This window comes from Diabrotica virgifera, chromosome 4 (genome assembly GCF_917563875.1).
Source record: "Diabrotica virgifera virgifera chromosome 4, PGI_DIABVI_V3a".
NCBI classification, from domain to species: Eukaryota; Metazoa; Arthropoda; class Insecta; order Coleoptera; family Chrysomelidae; genus Diabrotica; species Diabrotica virgifera.
This window is the reverse complement of record NC_065446.1, coordinates 128054027-128074608: the sequence shown is the minus strand read 5'-3', so window position 1 is coordinate 128074608 and position 20582 is coordinate 128054027. Positions and strand designations below refer to the sequence as shown.

General features: G+C 32.4%; 1 protein-coding gene across 5 annotated transcripts in view; it reads right to left on the bottom strand.

Annotated features, from left to right (window-relative positions):
- LOC126883916 (cAMP-regulated phosphoprotein 21) overlaps positions 1 to 20582 on the bottom strand; it is a 398508-nt gene that overhangs the window by 16171 nt on the left and 361755 nt on the right. For 4 of the 5 annotated variants that reach the window (XM_050649638.1, XM_050649635.1, XM_050649639.1 and 1 more), the window contains exons 11-13: positions 4814 to 5085; positions 1617 to 2045; positions 781 to 1441 (exon numbers count right to left, since the gene is read on the bottom strand). In XM_050649638.1, coding sequence (XP_050505595.1) covers positions 781 to 1441; positions 1617 to 2045; positions 4814 to 5085 — 1362 coding nt within the window. The remainder of the gene's footprint in view (positions 1 to 780; positions 1442 to 1616; positions 2046 to 4813; positions 5086 to 20582) is intronic. The other variant, XM_050649637.1, reaches the window with a different exon arrangement.

Sequence of the window (20582 nt, the reverse complement as noted above, 5' to 3'; positions counted from 1 at the left end):
TATTTAAAAAATATATTCTTAATAAAAATGTAGCTAGGTACCTAAAAAAAATTATGTATTCATAAAGTCTACAGACTCAGTAAAAGCAAAGTTGTAAATGTTGTAAATTGTTGTAAATTGTAAAAAGCTCTTATTCATCAAATTCCAAATCGAATATTTCAACGTGAAATAACCAAAAAATGAAGCACTTTCGTGGAAAATTCATTGAAACTTTTTGTGTTTAAAGTTTCTAGCGTTAAAACTAAGCAAGTTACGAAAATAAAACCAAAACACTTATAAAAAACTGGACAGATACAAAAATCTCAAAGAGTAAACTCTTTGAAATTTTTCGTATCACTAATACTTTTTAAGTTTTAGCAATCAACGCAATGGCACAAGTCCAACTTTGAAGTGGAGGGTAAGGAGAACCTAAATCCAAATTTTTAAGCAATCGTCCTCCGTCGGACGCTGAAAACTACAGTCCAAAACGTTCATTTACTGGGCTGTGATGCTTTTGCACTCGTGTAACAAGTTTCCATAATCGTTGCTATTTTCTTCCTCTCTTACACGTGTCGGTATATCAGATGTGACGAATAATTTCACTGCATGTGATTTTCTGATGTAAATAATATTATAATTAGGTATTATAAACAGATGTCAGGTACCTATTAACGCCTAGTAGAGTATAATTAACGTTGTTAACTTGTATTATACTTGCATGCTAATTTTTTTCCTTTTTTGCCGAAAGTGAAACTTGGAATTTAAAAACAAAAAACTAACTAAAAATCATTCAAAACATACCTTTACTTGATAAATACGCCTGGCAGTGGCCATTGCCCCCCAAGTTCATCTGCTGTATACTCTGCGCTAAGTTGTACAGTGTCTGCTGGTCAGGTCCAACTCCGGGAAGAACCGGTCCTGTACTGGACGGACAGCTATTCGGCGTGGACGTAGTTTGCGGATACGCCGGCAGGCTCTGTTGTGGTGCCACCGGCTGTTGAGCTACCGGTGGGGGATACGTAGAGGAAACAGGCGGATACATTGGATTTTGGCTGTAGATTATGGGCGGCTGATTTTGATAATATACTGGATTTGGCGGCGCGCCTTGACTCTGGTATACTACCTGTACTGCTTGACCAGGATACACTGGTTGGATTTCTGGTGTGGGTTGAATGGTAGAGGATGTAATGAAGTTGGTCGCTGGATAACCTGGTGATACAAAAGCTGGTTGTGTCTGCGCCTGTATCGTTGTCTGTAAAGGAACTGACGGATACCGAGGTGGAGTAGCAGCAGTTGGCTGTGTGGTGTTCTGATAGTAAGGTAGTTGTTGGTTCCAGTATGGAGTTGGTTGTGTAGGTTGGTAAGTAACTGTTTGCACCGAAGGAGGAGCTGGAGCTGAACCTTCGGATAGGTAATACTGCTGGCTTCCTACCTCTGATACTGCTACTGTTGATGAAACTTCCTACAGTTCAAAAATTGAAGTCAAAAGTTTTTATCACAAGTACACATGTACAAAAAAATGTATATGTTATTGCTTAGGATCTTAGGTAATTTGGGATACCGAAACTAAATATGAAATGTATGATTTCTTGTAACATTCACTGAGATTTATAACTAGAACCAAATCTCCAACTTACCATTCTCCCATCATACTGTTGTGGCATGTAAACCCCATATGGCGCAGAATAAACTATATACGGCTGTTGAAATACGGTGGCCTGTTCAGGAACAGCTGGAGGTGAACTATAACTAGTGTGGTACCCAGCGAATTGCTGTGGCTCATTTTGAACATATGTAAAACTTTTTTGTGCCGTACTACTACCGTTTGCCGGCAATGGTGGCGAGAACGGTAAACTAGGACTAGTTGAACTATTTGCAATTAACGTCTTCTTGGATGGTGATTGTGGATGTTTGTTAGGTTGTGATTTCTTTGGAGATTGTTGCGGGGATGATTTCTGTGGCGAGGAAGGTGGTGGCTTTGCAGGCGTGAGGCTGATGTTCGGTGGTAGATTGTCTGGGTCGTAATGATAGAGACTGCCGTCATCATTCTTCAAAGGTTGTCCCGTCTAAATGAAAATTGTTAAATTATATGTATGAAAAAAATCTTCGCCAAAACTGATGGTGATGAAAGAAAGAAACGTTCTCCCACACAATCAGTATAGTTTTACGAAAAATCGTTCAACTGTGACAGTATTATAAAGACGTGACAGAAAATGTATCATATTTTAAAAAAGGCTTTTGCAAACGAAAAATTGTCTGAAAGTTTAACATATTTCTTCCACAGATAACACGCTCAGATCTCGGATATTTTTACAAGGAATAAGTTCTTTTAATCGAACATTTCGAATCAAGACTGATAAACTGACATAAAGGGAACGGAACAAAATGCAAAATTTCGATGCATGTCAAAATTTTCAATGTGTTTTAAAAGTATTCATTTTTTTCGAATTCTGAGAAAATTAATAAATATTTTTGAAAAATTTAAAAGCAGAATGAAAGATTACATTATTAGCGAGGGCCGAAAGTCAGAAATTGCAAATATTTCGTCCAAAAGAAACTTTTTATTTATTCTAAGGGACTTTCGGCCCTCGGTAATAAAGTAGCCTTTCATTCTGCGTTTAAATTTTTCAAAAATACTTATTAGTTTTTTCAGGATTCGAAAAAAAAATAATACATTAAAAACTCATAGAAAATTTTGACATGCATCAAAATTTTGCATTTTGCTCCGTTCCCCTTAACCCGCCATTACACGCGCTATGAGGAAATCCCTCACCATATTTGTTTATAACCAATGAAATTGTGTAAACTAATACGATAACCTTAAGCACCCAGGAATGCCTTTAGCATGGTTTATGAGAGGGTATGAAAAAGTTATAGAATATTTCAGGCGGCCAGTGTGCTGTGTGATAGTTGAAAGAAGAGACATCCCTCTTCAAGTGAGGGAATTCCTCACTGCGCGTGCAATCACAGTGAAATCACGTTTCTGTTATCTCAAAGAAATTTTTAGGTTTTTATTTAATATTTAGGTAGGTTTAATTAAAATATTATTGTTTGGATTAGGTTAGGAACAGTGGCACACCGAGGGGGGTTTGGGGGTTAAAATCCCACCCAGAGCATATAGAAATATATATAAAAGAAAGTAGGAAAATGTAACTTGTCTTTCACAAAATAATACAAAAAACTTTCGGTGCCCAAGCAAACCCCCCTCCCCCCAGAGGAAAATTCTAGGTGCGCCACTGGTTAAGAACCCCTTTTTAAATTTACCTATTCTATTTGGGAAATAAGCCACAATTTAACTTGAAAAATTGATTTTATTGACGTTTCGAATTCCACCTCGGACGTCGTTATCAAAATACAAAATATTAATAGTTAATTACATAAATGCCACAAAGAAATAGCTTCAGAACAGTTTTTAATTTTAATTTGTATTTTTAGTAAAATGAATTCGTGTAAAGAACGTTAATTTCTTCAGTGGCTTGCTGAAATTTAAAATTAAGAAAACTTGCTTTTGATCTATATTATTTTTACTTTTTTTTTTGTTAAATTAATAAAAAAAATTGGTTTACGAGACTTTCTATAATATGTGAGTACAACCCATTGTATATTTATACATGTTGACATTCATTCTTCCTCGAAATAAGTCGAATTTATGTAGGTGAGGGCGACGCTCATACGCGTGCAACCACGTCACAATAGAAGACGCGTGTAACGGCGGGTTAATAAAGGCAAAATTTCAAAAATATGTAAATACACTCACAGGCACGAAAACATACAACGGACACCTTTATAATTTCTGACGAAATTGCCCTGTTACAAGGACACTGTGCACTTTTAATCATTTTTATTATGACATTTTTGTTCTTCTTCTACTTCTTACCCTCTCTCTTGACTTGCATACTTGTGCATCTGCCAGTACGTTTGATTGTATTGCAGCTCGTCTTGCTCTAAGCAATGATGCAACAATGAAAACCTAAATGTTGCCTTGATTTACCGAGTAACCAGGGGAGTGTTGGGCTATGTTTAAAAGAAGTGCGGGTTGAAGTATTTTAAATTCATAAATTCATTTTTTTAATATTTAAAAACGATTAATCACTGCCTGTAGTTGTTCACTAGTAAGATTTTGCAATATATTTTGAACATTGGAAATCTTTGGTACTCCTAATTTTGTAAGTCGATTCTCAAATTAAACTGTTTCGATAATCTTATTGGCAAATGTAGAAGAATGTGATCTAGATCTTCAATTTTTCCGCATTCACAGTAAGGATGTTCTTTTACTTTTAATCTATATAGAAGTGAGCTTGTGCAACAAAGTCCTGTCCTCATTCTTATAATATTTGTCAAATGCCTTCTATCTATGTATGGGAATTTGTGAACCCAGGGTTTTTCTGGAAATGTTTTATAAAAAAAATGTATACCATATAGTTAATAAATTTTGGAATAAAACACCCTGTAACTCAGTAACGAGCCACATTTTATTTAAGTGATGTGGGTTAAATCTTAATGCACTTGTTCTTAAGCAGTTGCCGCTAGGGCATCCCTGCCATTTCGTTCGTTGCAATCCGTGACTGCACGCCGGGGTTTCTCATAGTTGGGTCAGAGAGAGCAGCATATGTGCCTCCTGATGAGAGACTAATAAGTTTAGAAACCGGTAGAGATGCTTGCTGCACTCTCTGATTGAACTGGAATAATGATGCGGCTGTAGTTTCGTGTTGCAACGAAATTGAAAATGGTTATTCATTTTTAAATCTTAATATTTTGAGGTCTAAAATCTATAACTCAGAGATTGGACATTCTTAATGAATCACCCTGTATATGAAAGACGAAACAATCTTACCTGCGGATTGATGATCAGGCTTCCTTTAGGTACATTCTGGATGTCCGTAACAGCCCACACAATATGATTATCTTCAGGCTTTTCCAGACACTCATCTTCCTGCTGCTCGTCTTCACAGCCGACGTCCTCCCTGATTTCAGCGGGAGGATGCGGCGTTGATGTTGGAGAAGGCGTTACCGATTCCGACATTTGTGACTGTGACTTGTATCCCGAACTTGAAGGGCTGAGGCGCCAGGACACTGAACTAGCTCCCGAATCTGGAAAGATTCTTCCTAATAGAAATATAGAAAAAAGTAGTTGGAGATGTGGAATGTAAGTTAGTTAAGTGAGAGGTTAGGTGGAAATTGGGGTGTTAAGTTGGGTTCATGTACAACAATGATAAAATTTAAAGTAAACGTAGATGTACGATCAAACGTAAACATTTCGTGCTTGTATTGTATGTTTCGTCTTTGTTGATGTACATTTTTTGAGATGTTTCAGTTAGAAGTCACAGGGAGTTAAATCTGACCAACAGAATGGATGTTGCATCAATTTTACTTTATTTGATTGAGTTTTGCGATGATTTGATCTGCAATACTATGACACATCAACGTTGAATAGCTGGAACTACAAAAATAAAGCGACGAATCTAATAGTACCACCTCTCATCAAATGGCACAACTTATTGAGAAAATTTCGTTATTGAATATAAAGGATAATAAAAAGACACAAAAAGTTTTGATTTATTTTTTATATTCACAAAGATATCGTAACCGCAAGAAAGCACTCGAAAATATTGCTGCATATAGGATGGAACACACGAAGAGCTGGAGTACAAATTTCGTTGGCAATAAAAAGGTAAAAGTAATAATACGTTCCATATTTGATCGTGTTAATTTTTCTATGGATTCTTGGTCCGCAAGATTATTTATATTGTTAATTCAGTATTACTTGACGACGGTAGTAACTCAGCAATTGATCGAGTAGGTAACTTAAAAAGATATATATTGTGTCGTAGAGGAAGCAAGATAAACATGAAATAGAGAGAAGAGAGAGAGAGAGAGAGGATCATGGGGAAGGGGAGAGAAGGAAACACAGAGTAAAGGAGAGAGAAAAATATAATGAGAATGGGGAGAGACAAGAGAACAAAGAGAACGAGAGAAAGGATATAAATAGTTAAAAATGGTTAAGAGGGAGAAAGAGCACAATAACAGATAGAAGGAGGTAGAGTAAGTAGAGGGAGAACGAGGAGTCACAGAGGGCGGAAGGAGGAAGAAGAATGAAAAGGTAGTGATACAAGACAAGATCAGACTCAAAGAACCAAACTTGTTAGAAACTTATATACAGGTCGCTAGAATAGGTGTTACCCCGTCCCCCCTTATTGACTTATTTATTTTTAGCACATAAACAAAACGCTCGGACAGGTCGATTTTTAAAATAATCATAGTATATTATAGCATCAATGTTTAGAACTTTACGCGATCGCTCTTCAGGTGACAGGCATAACTTTGATTTTTTTTAATGGGAAAGTACGTCATGTGATACATCATTTAAAAGCTTGTGAAATACTTATCACAAAAATGTATAATACCTTAATCCTATTTGAGAGCGTAGGCGAAAAATGTTGGTCGAATTATTTTTAAATCTATTCATTTTTTTCGAATCATGAGAAAACTAATAAGTATTTTTGAAAAATTTAAACGCAGGATGAAATATTACAGTATTATCGAGGGTCGAGAGTTCCTAAGAACTTCTATAATGTTAATTTTAATAAGTCACAGGGGTGAAAATAAGAGAAAATTTAGTCTGATTTTTAATTTCAAATATATCATTCAAAAGAAACTTTTTGTTTAGTCTAAGGGACTTTCAGCCCTCCGTAATCGTCTAATCTTTCATTCTGCGTTTAACTTTTTCAAAAATACTTATTAGTTTTCTCAGAATTCGAAAAAACTCAATGGGTTTAAAAAGAATTCGATCGAAATTTTGCATCTACGCTCTCAAATAGGAGTAAAGTATTGTACATTTTTGTAATCAGCATTTCAAAAGCTTTTAAATGAGGTGTCACATGATGTACTTTTCCATTTAAAAAAGTCAAAATTATGCCTGTCACCTGAAGGCGGATCGCGTAAAGTTCGAAACATTGATGCTATAATATACTATGATTATTTTAAAAATCGACCTGTCCGAGCTTTTCGCTTATGTGCTAAAAATACATAAGTTAACAAGGGGGGTAACACTTATTCCAGCGCACTGTATGTAAATTTACAGTCTGCTGGTGAATATTGTTTGAGATTATACAGGGTGTCCAGAAACTCTACCGACAAACGAGGACAGGAGATTCCTCAGATAATTTTAAGACAATTTAACCCAATTCACCTAGTCCGAAAATGCTTCCTAAGGGAGCTAGAGCTCTTTAAAGATGGCGCCATGTAATTAGTTTTTCTTAAATACCTCCAGAACGCTTTTATTTAGAAAAACGAAAATTGGTATACATATTTACTTTGAAGAAATGAATCGATTCCATCTATTGCGAATTTCTAGTACAGGTCATAGGCGTCCGTTTTGGGTAGGCCAACGGTTATTTTATCGCCTAACTTTTTTGTCTTTAATTTTTAAGCATTTTTGACTCTGAATTATTAAATTGTGAGTTATTCTAGTACTAAAAGGTACTCTTGGTTTAAGTCGATAGGATACACCGTTTTCTAGAAAAATCGATTTGAAAATTTTTCGTTCCTTGAATTAAAAAAAAAAGATTAAAAAAAAACTATTTAGAAAGATGAAAACTGGTACATTTATTTATATTCCAGAGATTAATCGATTTCATTAATGGCGAATTTCTAGTACCGGTCATAGGCGTCCGTTTTGGGTAGGTCAATAGTTATTTTATAGCATAACTTTATTGTCTTTAATTTTTAAGTATTTTTGACACTAGATTATTCAATTATGAGATATTCGAGTACTAAAAGTTACTCTTGCTTTAAGTTGGTAAAATACATCGTTTTTTTTTAATTTTTTTTAACTTTTTTTTTTCAAATTCCCAAAACTAAAAACTTTCAAATCGATTTTTCTAGAAAACGGTGTATCCTACCGACTTAAAGTAAGAGTACCTTTTAGTACTAGAATACCTCACAATTTAATATTCCAGTATCAAAAATGCTTAAAAGTTGAAGACAAAAAAGTTATGCGATAAAATAACCGTTGCCCTACCCAAAACGGACGCCTATGACCGGTACTAGAAATTCGAAATGGATAGAATCGATTCATTTCAGGAAAGTAAATATGTATACAAATTTTAGTTTTTCTAAATAGAAGCATTCTGGGGGTATTTAAGAAAAACTAATTACATGGCGCCATCTTCAAAGAGCTCTAGCTCCCTTAGGAAGCATTTTCGGACTAGGTGAATTGGGTTAAATTGTCTTAAAATTATCTGAGGAATCTCCTGTCTTCGTTTGTCGGTAGAGTTTCTGGACACCCTGTATAAGTAATCTTGAGAAAGAAAATGAACCCAATAATATGATTTTATTTCTTGCTTGGTATAATACTGGTGGACAACTGAGATCTGGTTTTGAGCTGTTTTCATACACCTGAGCTATTGCGGCGTTGCGTGAATGCCAATTTAGTCAAGTGCATTACAAAAATATGGTACGGGTAATATGGTACGGGCATGTAATGCGAATAAATGATGAACGATCGTTGAAACAGGCCTTAAACTATGTTACATGGAATAGAAGAGAGGAAGACCAACATTGGAATGGAGAGAAGAAATCGGAGGAATAATGAAAGATCGAGCCATAAATGAGGAGAAGTGGACCGACCGAAAAAGGTGGAGATTAAAATGCGGGATGCGGCAGAGGCTGTAGGACCACCGTAGATATATATTAGGTGAGCGGCAGGCACCTCCAAAATGACCAGGTACTGACCACGGAGAGGTGAATGGCTAATTTTAGTCATACATGTTTTTGATGGTGGTGAAAACGAAAATGAGGTTTATTTTAAATTTTATGTGGGGGAACATTGTCAAAATCGCAATTTTACCCTAAATTAAAAAACATTAAATCACGTTTTTTTGCGTTTACCTCGCTACAACTCAAACTGACTCATCACTCCATTCTATTGCATCCATTAGTGAATTTGTCCAACCTCAATGCCCTTTTGACCATGTTAACCTATGTTTCTTGTGTTGTAATGTTAAGACTGGATTGTCATTAGTCTGAGATAAAATAAATTTTTCAAAAACAATTCATATTGATTTTTTCAACATTATCAATTAATTTCTAAGTAAGCAAATATTAATTTGTGGGCCTCTCGGTAATAAGTTCATCTAGAAACGTGTCCTCCAACGAGGTTACTCCACAAAAGACTTAAATCTAGATAAGTTGAACGTCGTTTTTTCACTATAATGCGTCTTAATTCTCTTCGATCTGCTTCGTTTATTTTACTTTTTCCTGCATTTACAGCTTTGGTAATGCCAAAACCTGAGATTTTGTATTTCCTAATTATATTTCTTACACTATACTGTGACAATTGAAGCATATTCGCGATTTCCGAATTGGATTTTTCAGAATATCTATTGATGATTGAACAAAAATATTCTCATCTATCATTTTATCTCCACCCATTCCCATTGATAATTTTATCTCGACAAATGGTAGTAGGCTTTGACACTATCCTAATATCTATTTGACACTAATCGACAATTGTTTTGATATAATTTTCCACAGCTAGCTCTGATTTTAAGATAATTATGAAAAAATCAATATATGTTGTTGTAAGTGATGCAAAGGCCTCGATTTAGCGATTTTTTTATTATTATTGTTTGAAATAAATAAAAATATCACAAGGGTAATGTTTTCAATAAATATTAATAAAAAAGACAATAATAATAATTGGACATGCGCCAACTCGTAACTTTTAATGACAAAAATTTTCAAATCAAAATGTACACCGGCCAATTCGTAACTTTTCTATTACCTGACCTGCCAACTCGAAACTTTCTTCAGGTGAATTCGAAACCATTGATTAAATCTAATACCTTAAATCTAAACCGAATGTTCCTTGGTTTGCTTAAAAACATTATATTTGTATTATATTATGTACCTATAAAAAATAGCAAAAATTGAAATATCTTAATAAAATAATTGAAACGATATTATAGTGTTTCATTAACACGTGTTATAAATATTATTTCCATCAAATATACACGAGCTTGGTTTTTATCAAGTAATTGTAAATTCAATGTAATTTAGATGTTTAGCAATGATAAATTATTTAAATCCATCTGATAATTTAAAAGCAAAGAGATTTTCCATATGTTTATTTCAAGTCTAAAAGATTATACCTTTATTTAGTTACGAATTCACCGGTAGTTAATTGGTTACCAAAAAATTACCTGAGGGACAGAGTTACCAATTGGCCTGTAATTAGGATGGGGGATTAAAACAGTTACGAATTCACCGGGACCCACAGAATTAATATGGAAACTTATAAAAATATGTAGATTATCATTTGTTTGTGGTAATTGCCATAAACTGCAAATTACAAAGGTAGGCGAACTGAAATGGGAAGGGACTCGTACATCCCCAAAATAAAGCTTATTTTTCGAGATACTGACCATGGGCTGTGAATGGCTCATTTTGGTGTTACTTTATGTTTTGGATGGCACTGAAAATGAAAATAATGTTTATTTTGAATTTTATGTGAGGGAACATTGTCAAAATCGCAATTTTAACCTGAAAATGAAAAAAAAAATGAAATCACGTTTTTTTACGTTTAACTCGCTACATCTCTGTTCTATTTTAATATTTTTTTCTGAAATTCTTACATAATATATTTCTCATATTTGTGAAGACTATGAGACGTGTTGTAGACTTTCAGTCTTTTTCTCATAAAAGCTATGAATTTTTTAAAATACAAGGTGCATATTTGTGAGTTGCAAAAGTTAAATCGAAAAAATTAAGTGACAAAATTTAAAATTTATTTATTTTATCACGTTTATGTTAAACTGTAGCGTCCAAAGAAGTTTTATGTGAAGTTTAAGATCTAGATGTGTTATAGAAAACAAAATTGTGGCATTTTTAATTTTAAGAAAAACGTGATCTAATTTTTTTTTTCATTTTTATGGTAAAATTTCGATTTTGACAATGTTCCCCCACCTAAAATTCAAAATAAACTTCATTTTCGTTTTCAACACCATCAAAAACATAAAGTAAGACTAAAATTAGCCATTCACCACACATGGTCAGTATCTCGAAAAATTAACGTTATTTTGATGACTTATAACGTCGATGTTACAAGTTACTAAAACTTTTCAGAAAACTTCTTTGTACTCTATATTTTAACATAAACGTGATTAAAGAGCTAAATTCCAAATTTCTAAGTGAAGTCAAAATATACTTTAACAGGAATGTAATTAAAAAGCTAAATTAAAAATTTTGTCACTCAACTTTTGCGATTAAGCTTTGCAATTCACGAATCTTCACCTTTTACTTTAAAAAGTTCATAACTTTTATAATAATAAGACTAAAAGCTTTAAACAGATACCATTGTCTTTAGAAAGCATATTAAAATGGAGTTGTAGCCAGCTAAACGCAAAAAAACTTATTTTTTTTTTTAATTTTAGTGTAAAATTGCGATTTTGACAATATTCCCCCACCTAAAATTTAAAATAAACATTTTCGTTTTCAGCACCGTCAAAAACATAAAGTAAGATCAAAATTGGCCATTCACCACCAATGGTCAGTATCTCGAAAAATAAGCGTTATTTTGGGGATTTCTAATGTCGATATTAAAAGTTGCACTATTTTGTACAACTTGCAACTTCTTTGTACTCTATATTTTAACATAAACGTGATTAAAGAGCTAAATTCCAAAATTCGGCACTCAACTTTTGCAATTAAACTTTTATTTTTAGGGTAAAATTGTGATTTTGGCAATATTCCCCCACAAAAAATTCAAAATAAACCTCATTTTTGTTTTCAGCACCGTCAAAAACATACAGTATGACTAAAAATGGCCATTCACCTCTCCGTGGTCGGTATCTCGAGAAATAAGCGTTTTTTTGGGGGTGTACCGCTCGTCTATATAATATACATATATTACAAAAATTAAATATAAATATAAAAATAAATATTGAACAAATGTATGCTTTTCCTAAAATTATTTTCACTTTACAATTTCTGTTTATTCCAGTACCTCGTATTGTTCCATTGTGTGTTTAATTCCATTTTTGAGCCACTCTTCTCTTAATATAAGTTCTATATAGCAGGCCATGGTAGAGTCTTCCTAATACATAAATATCGCAAATTTTCACTTCAAAACAACAGATCCAAAGCAAAATTTACAGTTTACACTTACACAATTGATCGCGATTAATTGCGACACCTAAGTTTTAATTTGATATCCAGACATTGACGATTTTCTCATTATGTTACTTTTAAAATCATTAAACTTTTATTATAATTTGATATAAAACTTTACGAACCTGTCTGATAAACAATGCTATTGTTGAAGGCGACAACAAACATATTTCCCATCTTATGCACAATCAACGATAACAAATACTGTATAAAGCGATGCAAAAGGTTGGATAATAAATATTCATTAGTCTATAAAAGGTTATAATTTTTAAAATAGTTCACTCCGTCTATTTTGATTCCCGAGCTGATTTATGGTCAAGATATTTACATAAATACGTTTAAATATGCAGTAGCGAGTCCTGAATAGAACTATCGTATTTGGTTATTTTAGATTGGAAGGAAATTATAGTTGTACATGTGAAAAAAGACGAATATTTTCCATATCAAAGAAGTTAGAAGTTAGCTTTCAGGTGAATTCATAATATTATTCTAAAACACGGACAATGTCTATTCCCTTCGAGAGCCGTTATACTTTGTTGTGGTCGAGGGGCTGTTCCATGCCGGGTCGTGGTCAATACTTGTGTGAGACATGTTAACCTCCGAGTTTCAAACAGCATACAGATTTAAATTATCTTCTCCCTATAGGCTCTGTCGGTAATTATTGAGTCTCGTTACAGGACATACTTCTTAAGGGGATGGGTACGTAGTTTCGGCTCCAATGCTATTTAAATGGGATTATTTTTTTTCAAATCCTGAGAAAACTAATAAGTATTTTTGAAAAATTCAAACGCAGAATCAAAGATTACGTTATTACCGAGGGCCGAAAGTAAGTGAAAACTTCTGTAATGTTTTAGTACATTCTTTCACGGTTTTTGCTGTAAATTTTAAAGAGCCACTTGGATTGACATGAAATTTGGCAAACGCATAGCTAATATGTCAAAGCAAAAAAGTGATATGGTGCCGATGTGTGGTTTTGCCCTAGGGGTGAGTTTCACCCCATCTCGGGGGTGTAAAAATATATGTCCAAGATAAGTCCCGAAATGGATAAACTGACTAATTTTAAGCAACTTTTGTTCTATAGAGTTTTTTCACCAAATCAATACTTTTCGAGTGAGTTATTTTCAAGTGAACATGATGTCCATTTTTCAACAAAATAACCACGTTCTTAGACGGTTTTTCGCAAGTAACTCAAAACGTAGGCATTTTGTCGAAAAAAATTTCTTACCAAAACTATAGCCTATAAAAAAGTGAAAAAACGGTGTATATATTAGGTCTCTATACCTAGCAAAAGCAGAGTTATAGCTAATGAAAAATATGTTCATATTCGAAAAATTCCAAATAGAATAATTCAATGTGAAATATCCAAATATTGAAGCATTCTTGGGGAAAACACATTACAACTTTTTTAAAGTGTTAAAAAAATTTTTATTTCTGTTTTTATAAAAAAAATTACTAGCATCAAATGTAACTAAGTTACGCTCAAAATAAAGTTGGCCCTTTTGTTTTGGCAAAAAAAAATCAGGAAGATCGCCCCCAAATAGCAACTTAAATGAATTAATCGTTACCGCTTCACAAGTTACTTTACTTATGTTGTGTTTATATGATCTGTAAGTTTCATCGATTCAAAGTGCCTATTTTTGAAAAAAATTAGTTTTAAAGTAAAATTTTTAAAAATTTTAATTTTGAAAAAATGCATTTTTTCAGAATTACTTAAACATTGTTAGAGATACCAAAACTCTTAAACAATAAAAAAAATCGGCTTTACTTTTCTGAATATTTTGCATTTTTTTGTTTTTCTGTAAGACAAAAATTGGTTAAGATTCGGTGTTTCTAAACTTGCATACACGCATAAGTGACTCGTTCAAGCCCTTTTAACTACAGCTCTTTCAAAAATAAGGACTTTGAACCGATGAAATTTACAGATCATATGATCAATACATACGTGAGTAAAAAACTTTTCAACTGGTAACAATTAAGTTCATTTGAAATGCTAATTAGGGGGTGATTTTCCCGATTTCTTACCAAAAAAAAAGGACCAACTTTATTTTGAGCGTTACTTGTTTACTTTTGATGCTAAAATTAAAAAAAAAACAAAAATAAGCATTTTTTAAACACTATAAAAAAGTTAAAATGAGTTTTGCCCAAAAAAGTGCTTCGTTTTTTGGTTATGGCACGTTAAAACATTCGATTTGGAATTTGACGAATATGAACCTATTTTTCATTAGCTATAACTCTGCTTCTACTAGGTATAGTGACCTAATATATACACCATGTTTTTCACTTTTTACGTGATATATTTTTTATAAGAATTTTTTTTCGACCAAATACTTACTTTTTGAGTTATTGGCGAAAAACCGTCTGAAAACGTGGTTATTTTGTAAAGAAAAATAACATATTCACTCGCAAATAACTCGAAAAGTATTAACTTGGTGAAAAAACTTTATAGAATAAAAGTTGATTAGAATTAGTAATTTTATCCATTTCCGGACTTATTTGGAACATATATTTTTCACCCCCAAAAGGGGGTGAAACTCACCCCTAGGGCCAAAGCACACATCGGCACAATATCACTTTTTTTCCTTGACTTGTTATTTTTTTTAATAGCTATGTGTATGCCAAATTTCATGTGAATCCAAGCGTTTCTTTAAAATTTAGAGGTTTTGCAATATTTTACCTTTAAAGAACGTACTATTTATTTTAATAAGTTACAGGGGTGAAAAATTAAGAGAAAATGTAGTGTGATTTTTAATTTCAAATATCTCGTTCAAAAGAAACTTTTTATTTATTCTAAGGGACTTTCGGCCCTCGATAATAATTTAGTCATTCATTCTGCGTTTAAATTTTTTAAAAATATTTATTAGTTTTTTCAGCATTTGAAAAAAATGGACACCATGTCCGTGGTGATATTTCCAAATCGAACATTCGCTATTTTTGTCATACAACGCACTGAGTCGAATTAGACCAGGGCGGATCTGTAAAAATATTAGTACATTTGGACGTTGAGAGGTGACTCAAATTTTTTGCAGAAATTGCTTGAAAATAAATCAAATAATAATATTTGAGTTATCCTCCCTCTCAAAAAGGTCCGGAACATTGTTTAAATAAACAAAATGACAAAAAATTAAGGAAAAATTCGATTTTTTTCTTGGTTTTTTGATTATAACTTTAAAAGTATTCATTTCCGAGAAAAGTTGTACTGACATAAAAGTTGCGTAATTAAATTTCCTATAATATAGAATTAGTTAAAAATTTAAGAAATACTCACAATTGTTGCAAAATAGCAATAATTTTGAAAAAAACATACAAAAACAAGTATTCGCATTTTACGTTTTTCAACCATTTATGCTACACTTAGGACCTTCATATTTCACCTTGAAAAATTTTATGATACAGTAAAACAATACTGTAAATTTCATTAAGATCGGTTCAATAGATTTTGCAAAATAAATTTTGCAATCCAGCTTTCGTAAAAAAAAATTCATTTTTTCAAAATGTTACAGGACTGAAAATAAAGCAGATAGCAAGTTGAAAATTTTTTTGCACATAGAAGTGTACTGTGCCATTCATTTGCAATTTTGCAAAATTAAAATCGCTTAACACCACGGCGTCAGGAATTTTTTTAAATAAGCATTAATTATTGGTGCTACGCGCAGGACAGCGGATAGGTTGCTCTGATTGGGCATTTCAATGACCTTTTATAATGATTGATACATTTTAATTTTTATGACATTTTGATATAAATAAATAAATTTGTTTATTGCAAAATAAAAACACATACTCTATCCTTTGAAATAACACTTTTATTAGCAAAAACTTTCTTTGTTCATAATATATTTTAACTTAAATAATAAAAGTTTATTATTTTTAAACATATTCAATTGTTTAAACAATATTTCACAAACAATAATAAAATTAGTTTGATTTTTGTGGAATTAAAATATTAAAATACAACAAAATATAGAGTAAGAAAGTAATATATTAGATAAAGATTAGAAGAAATTTTGGTGGAAATCAACCTGTGTGAATCGAACACAGCTGTCCTGCGCGTAGCACCAAAAATTATTGTTTATTTCAAAAATTTTCTGACGCCGTGGTAATTAATCGATTTTAATTTTGAAAATTGCAAATGAAAGATAGAGTACATTTCTATAAGCAAAAAAAAATTCAACTTGCTATCTGCTTTACTTTCAGTCCTGTAACATTTTGAAAAAATGAATTTTTTTTGCGAAAGCTGTATTGCAAAATTTATTTTGCAAAATCTATTGAACCGATCTTAATGAAATTTACAGTATTGTTTTACTGTATCATAAAGTTTTTCAGGGAGAAATATGAAGCTCCTAAGTGTAGCATAAATGGTTGAAAAACGTAAAATGCGAATACTTGTTTTTGTATGGTTTTTTCGCAATTATTGCTATTTTGCAACTAGGGTTACTATTTTTTAAATTTTTAACCAATTCTATATTGTAGTAAATTGAATTACGCAACTTTTATGTCAGTACAACTTTTCTCGGAAATGAATACTTTTAAAGTTATAATCAAAAAACAAAGAAAAAAATCGAATTTTTCCTTCAATTTTTGACATTTTGATTATTTAAACAATGTTCCGGACCTTTTTGAGAGGGAGGATAACTCAAACATTATTATTTGATTTATTTTCAAGCAATTTCTGCAAAAAAATTTGAGTCACCTCTCAACGTCCATCTGAAAACAGATCCGCCCTGGACTAAATAGAATATGGTGACAAGACAATGACAATTTAAATATTTGACATGGCATCGGGAATAATTTGGGTTGTTGATTAAATAATATTGATAGTGTAAAAATAATTGATTTTTAAGACGTGAACTTAATAAAAAGTTATTTATTGTTTATTATTTATGGAAGATCCAAGCACAGAATACAGCACGATATATTATTCTGTGATCCAAGTATTTAGTTGTTAAAGATGTCCAAAATTGTAAGCATTCCATAGTAACAATATTTTATTATAAAAAAAAACTTTATCACTTTTTCTCTTATCTCGATTCAGTATTAATTTTGTTATACAATTTATAAATTATTACAATCACTGAATACATAATTAGTGAAAAAATTATCATAATAATTAACTGAATTAATGATTCAATTATTAGTAACAGTTATCCAAGAACATTCAAAAGCCATCTCTTTAAAGTTAATGATGACATTTGTCAATAAATGTTTACATATCCGTACCAGTGAGAAAGTTACTATACGTAATTTGCCGTGTAAACACAGAAAAAGTAGGGATAGCCGTAAAATATTTGCGCCCATGCCCTTAAGATGGAAACGAACTTCAGGTCACATTCAGTTCACATTATTTAAAACTGATGAAGAAAATTATTATTTAGAAACATATTATTGTTCTTAATGATGAAACGGTTGCAAGTGTGAGTCCATAAATGCAATACTTAGGTAAATAAATGGTCAATAAGTACTTACAACCATTATAATTTATTTTGATGGTAAAAAAGTGACTACTGGTTTCGGGACTTCAGGATCTGTCCCATCCTCAGGCCAAATAAGGAGGTTTTATCTGTTGTTATAAACAAATGCTATAAGATATCAGTTACAAGTAGGTTGCAAGCTAAAATGTGTAGATACATCCAATGTCATCATCTCCTTAAAAAGGACCACATTTACCCAGTTGTCAGGTTGGGAATCTTATTAGACAAGGCGAAAAAAGGCGGATTCGTTGGAAAAAATATTTCCATGAGACTTTTTTGCATAATTACATTCGTGAGACATCCCAGAATAAGATTCAAGAAGTCGCCCACGCAAAAAGTGGTCCAAATTTTTTTGAACAATTTTTTTAATCAAATTGCAAAAAATCAATATTTTCGGCCCGGACAAAGTTTTTTAGGTTTATTGGACCATTCTTGACAAAAAAGATCTCTTATAATTTTTCTCTAAAGTTGATAATTTTCGAGTTATAAGCAATTCAAAATTGAAAAAAAAACGAAAAATGACGTCTTAATAACTCGGTTAAAAGTTATTAGTATGAATGTCAGAAAATGACTAAATCAAAGTTTAAAGCCCCCTACAAGATCCTTAAGAAATTTTTGTCATTATTTTACTACTAAGCTGTTATTTTTAAGTAATAATAATGAGCGCCATGCACGTATTAAGCGGCCGTCAACGGTGAGTGCGAAAGAGATGCCATTCCTGCAGTCCAATAGTGCATCTTACTCGCACTCACATTTACAGCCGCGTCAATACGATCTTACCGCTCATTTTCGCGGTTTTCAGATTTTAAATTGCTTATAACTCAAAAACGATCAACTTTAGAAAAAAATTACAAGAGACCTTTTTTGTCCAGAATGGTCCAAAGAATCTAAAAAAAATTGTCTGAACCAAAAATATCGATGTTTGCAATTTGTTTAAAAAATTTGGACCACTTTTCGCGTGGGCGACTTCTTGAACCTTATTCTGGGGTGTCTCACGAATGTGATTAAGCAAAAAAGTCTCATGGGAATATTTTTCCAACGAACCCGCCGTTTTCGCCTTGTCTATACCTGTTGATTATTTGCGTTTTTGTTGTTATCAACCGTATCAAACAAAATTACAGCTGAGGGATAGCGAATACGGTGGTTGATTTTTATTTATTAATTTTTTTGTGTTCTAGAGCTGCTTTTGTCTTGTTAATGCTTAATTCCAATGATATTATTTTTTTTTTCAAAATGGTTTGATTTTTATATGATATTATAGGTCTGGATCCCGCGTATGAAAAAAAAGTTGATTAATAGCAAGCTGAAAATTTGTTAATAGCTTAAGGGTGTTTAGTCGGACAAACTTTGATACATAGGAATACTGGAACAGGGGAAGTTTTAATTGTGGAACAGGTTAAAAATTTGGAACGGTCAGACCACGAAAACGGCACATGTATTTTGTCCGACAGAACAGACTTAAACTCTCTGAACAGAGCTTAAACTCTCATGCAAAAATCAGACTGCTATTTATCACCAAATGGGCGTTTTAATGAGTGGAACATGTAGAATATGTCAAATGACAGGAATTATGACAGGTGATAAATAGCAGTCTGATTTTTGCATGAGAGTTTAATCTCTGTTCGGAGAGTTTAAGTCTATTCTGTCGGACAAAATAAATGTGCCGTTTTCGTGGTCTGACCGTTCCAAATTTTTAACCTGTTCCACAATTAAAACTGCCCCTGTTCCAGTGTTCCCATATATCAAAGTTTATCCGACTAGACACCCTTAAGCTATTAACAAATTTTCAGCTTGCTATTAATCAACTATTTTTTCATACGCGGGATCCAGACCTATTAAAACTACGGACATTACAAACACTAATTTTGATGACCAAACTTTTTTAAAAACCTTTTTCAGATATTTTAAGATTAAGTTTTTTTTAAACGTGTGTTCGTCAAAATTAGTGTTTGTAATGTCCGTAATTTTAAATATCTTATTAAAATCAAACCCTTTTGACAAAAGAATAATACAATACATCATTGGAATTCAGGAAGAACAAGACAAAAGCAGCTATAACACAAAAAAATTAATACATAAAAAATCAACCACCATATCTGGTATCACGCAGCTGTAAAATAGTTTGATACATTTATTATAATCATTTGATACGTTTATGAAATTATTCGTTGAAAAATTCTGTACAAAATTGTTGTGATGACATTTTATTGTAAAATGAACTGAAAAAAAGTTATAACCTCCAAAAGAAAACTGGTTACAACATTTTCACTTATTTTTGTTTATAACTTTTTTGTTGGTCACTTGACGATAAAAAGTAATAAAAATAAAATTGTAGAACATTTAATTTGCTATATTTTATGTTTAATTAAATTTTCTGTAGGGTTGCTAGTTTACGAGATACAGTGTAAAAACCCTATGCACCCCTTTTTCCAAGATGGTGGCCGGGGAACAAGGGTGCACCCCACAAACTTGAACTTAAGCTTCTACTGACTCCCCTACACATTAAAAAAATAAAATTGCGTCGTCTAACAAGTGAAACTAAGGCCTGAAAATGTAACATTTCAATGGACTACATAGTAAATCTTAAAATAAAAATTTGTGAGAAACAATCTCTAAAATATAAATTGACCACATACATGACAGTATACAGGAAATTTTGAATATAAAGAAACTATTCATCCAATGGAGCCGCATTTGCTCAATCTTAACGTGTGTCTGATTCGGAGGATCTTTTGGCAATGACAAAATGCAATCAGAATAATACCATCGCGGTATTCGCTAGATTTAGCTTCGTGGACCTATTTTCTGTTCTAGTGAAAAACATATACAGAACACACCGCGTTGCATTGAAGGACGGCTTTATATCGAAATATTCACAATATTTTCACAATTTCAACCAAAATTACATTTCAGGAGGCCTCTTATGAAGTGTCGAAGTGTGTTGAACGAAAAGAAGAGGCTGCTGAAAAA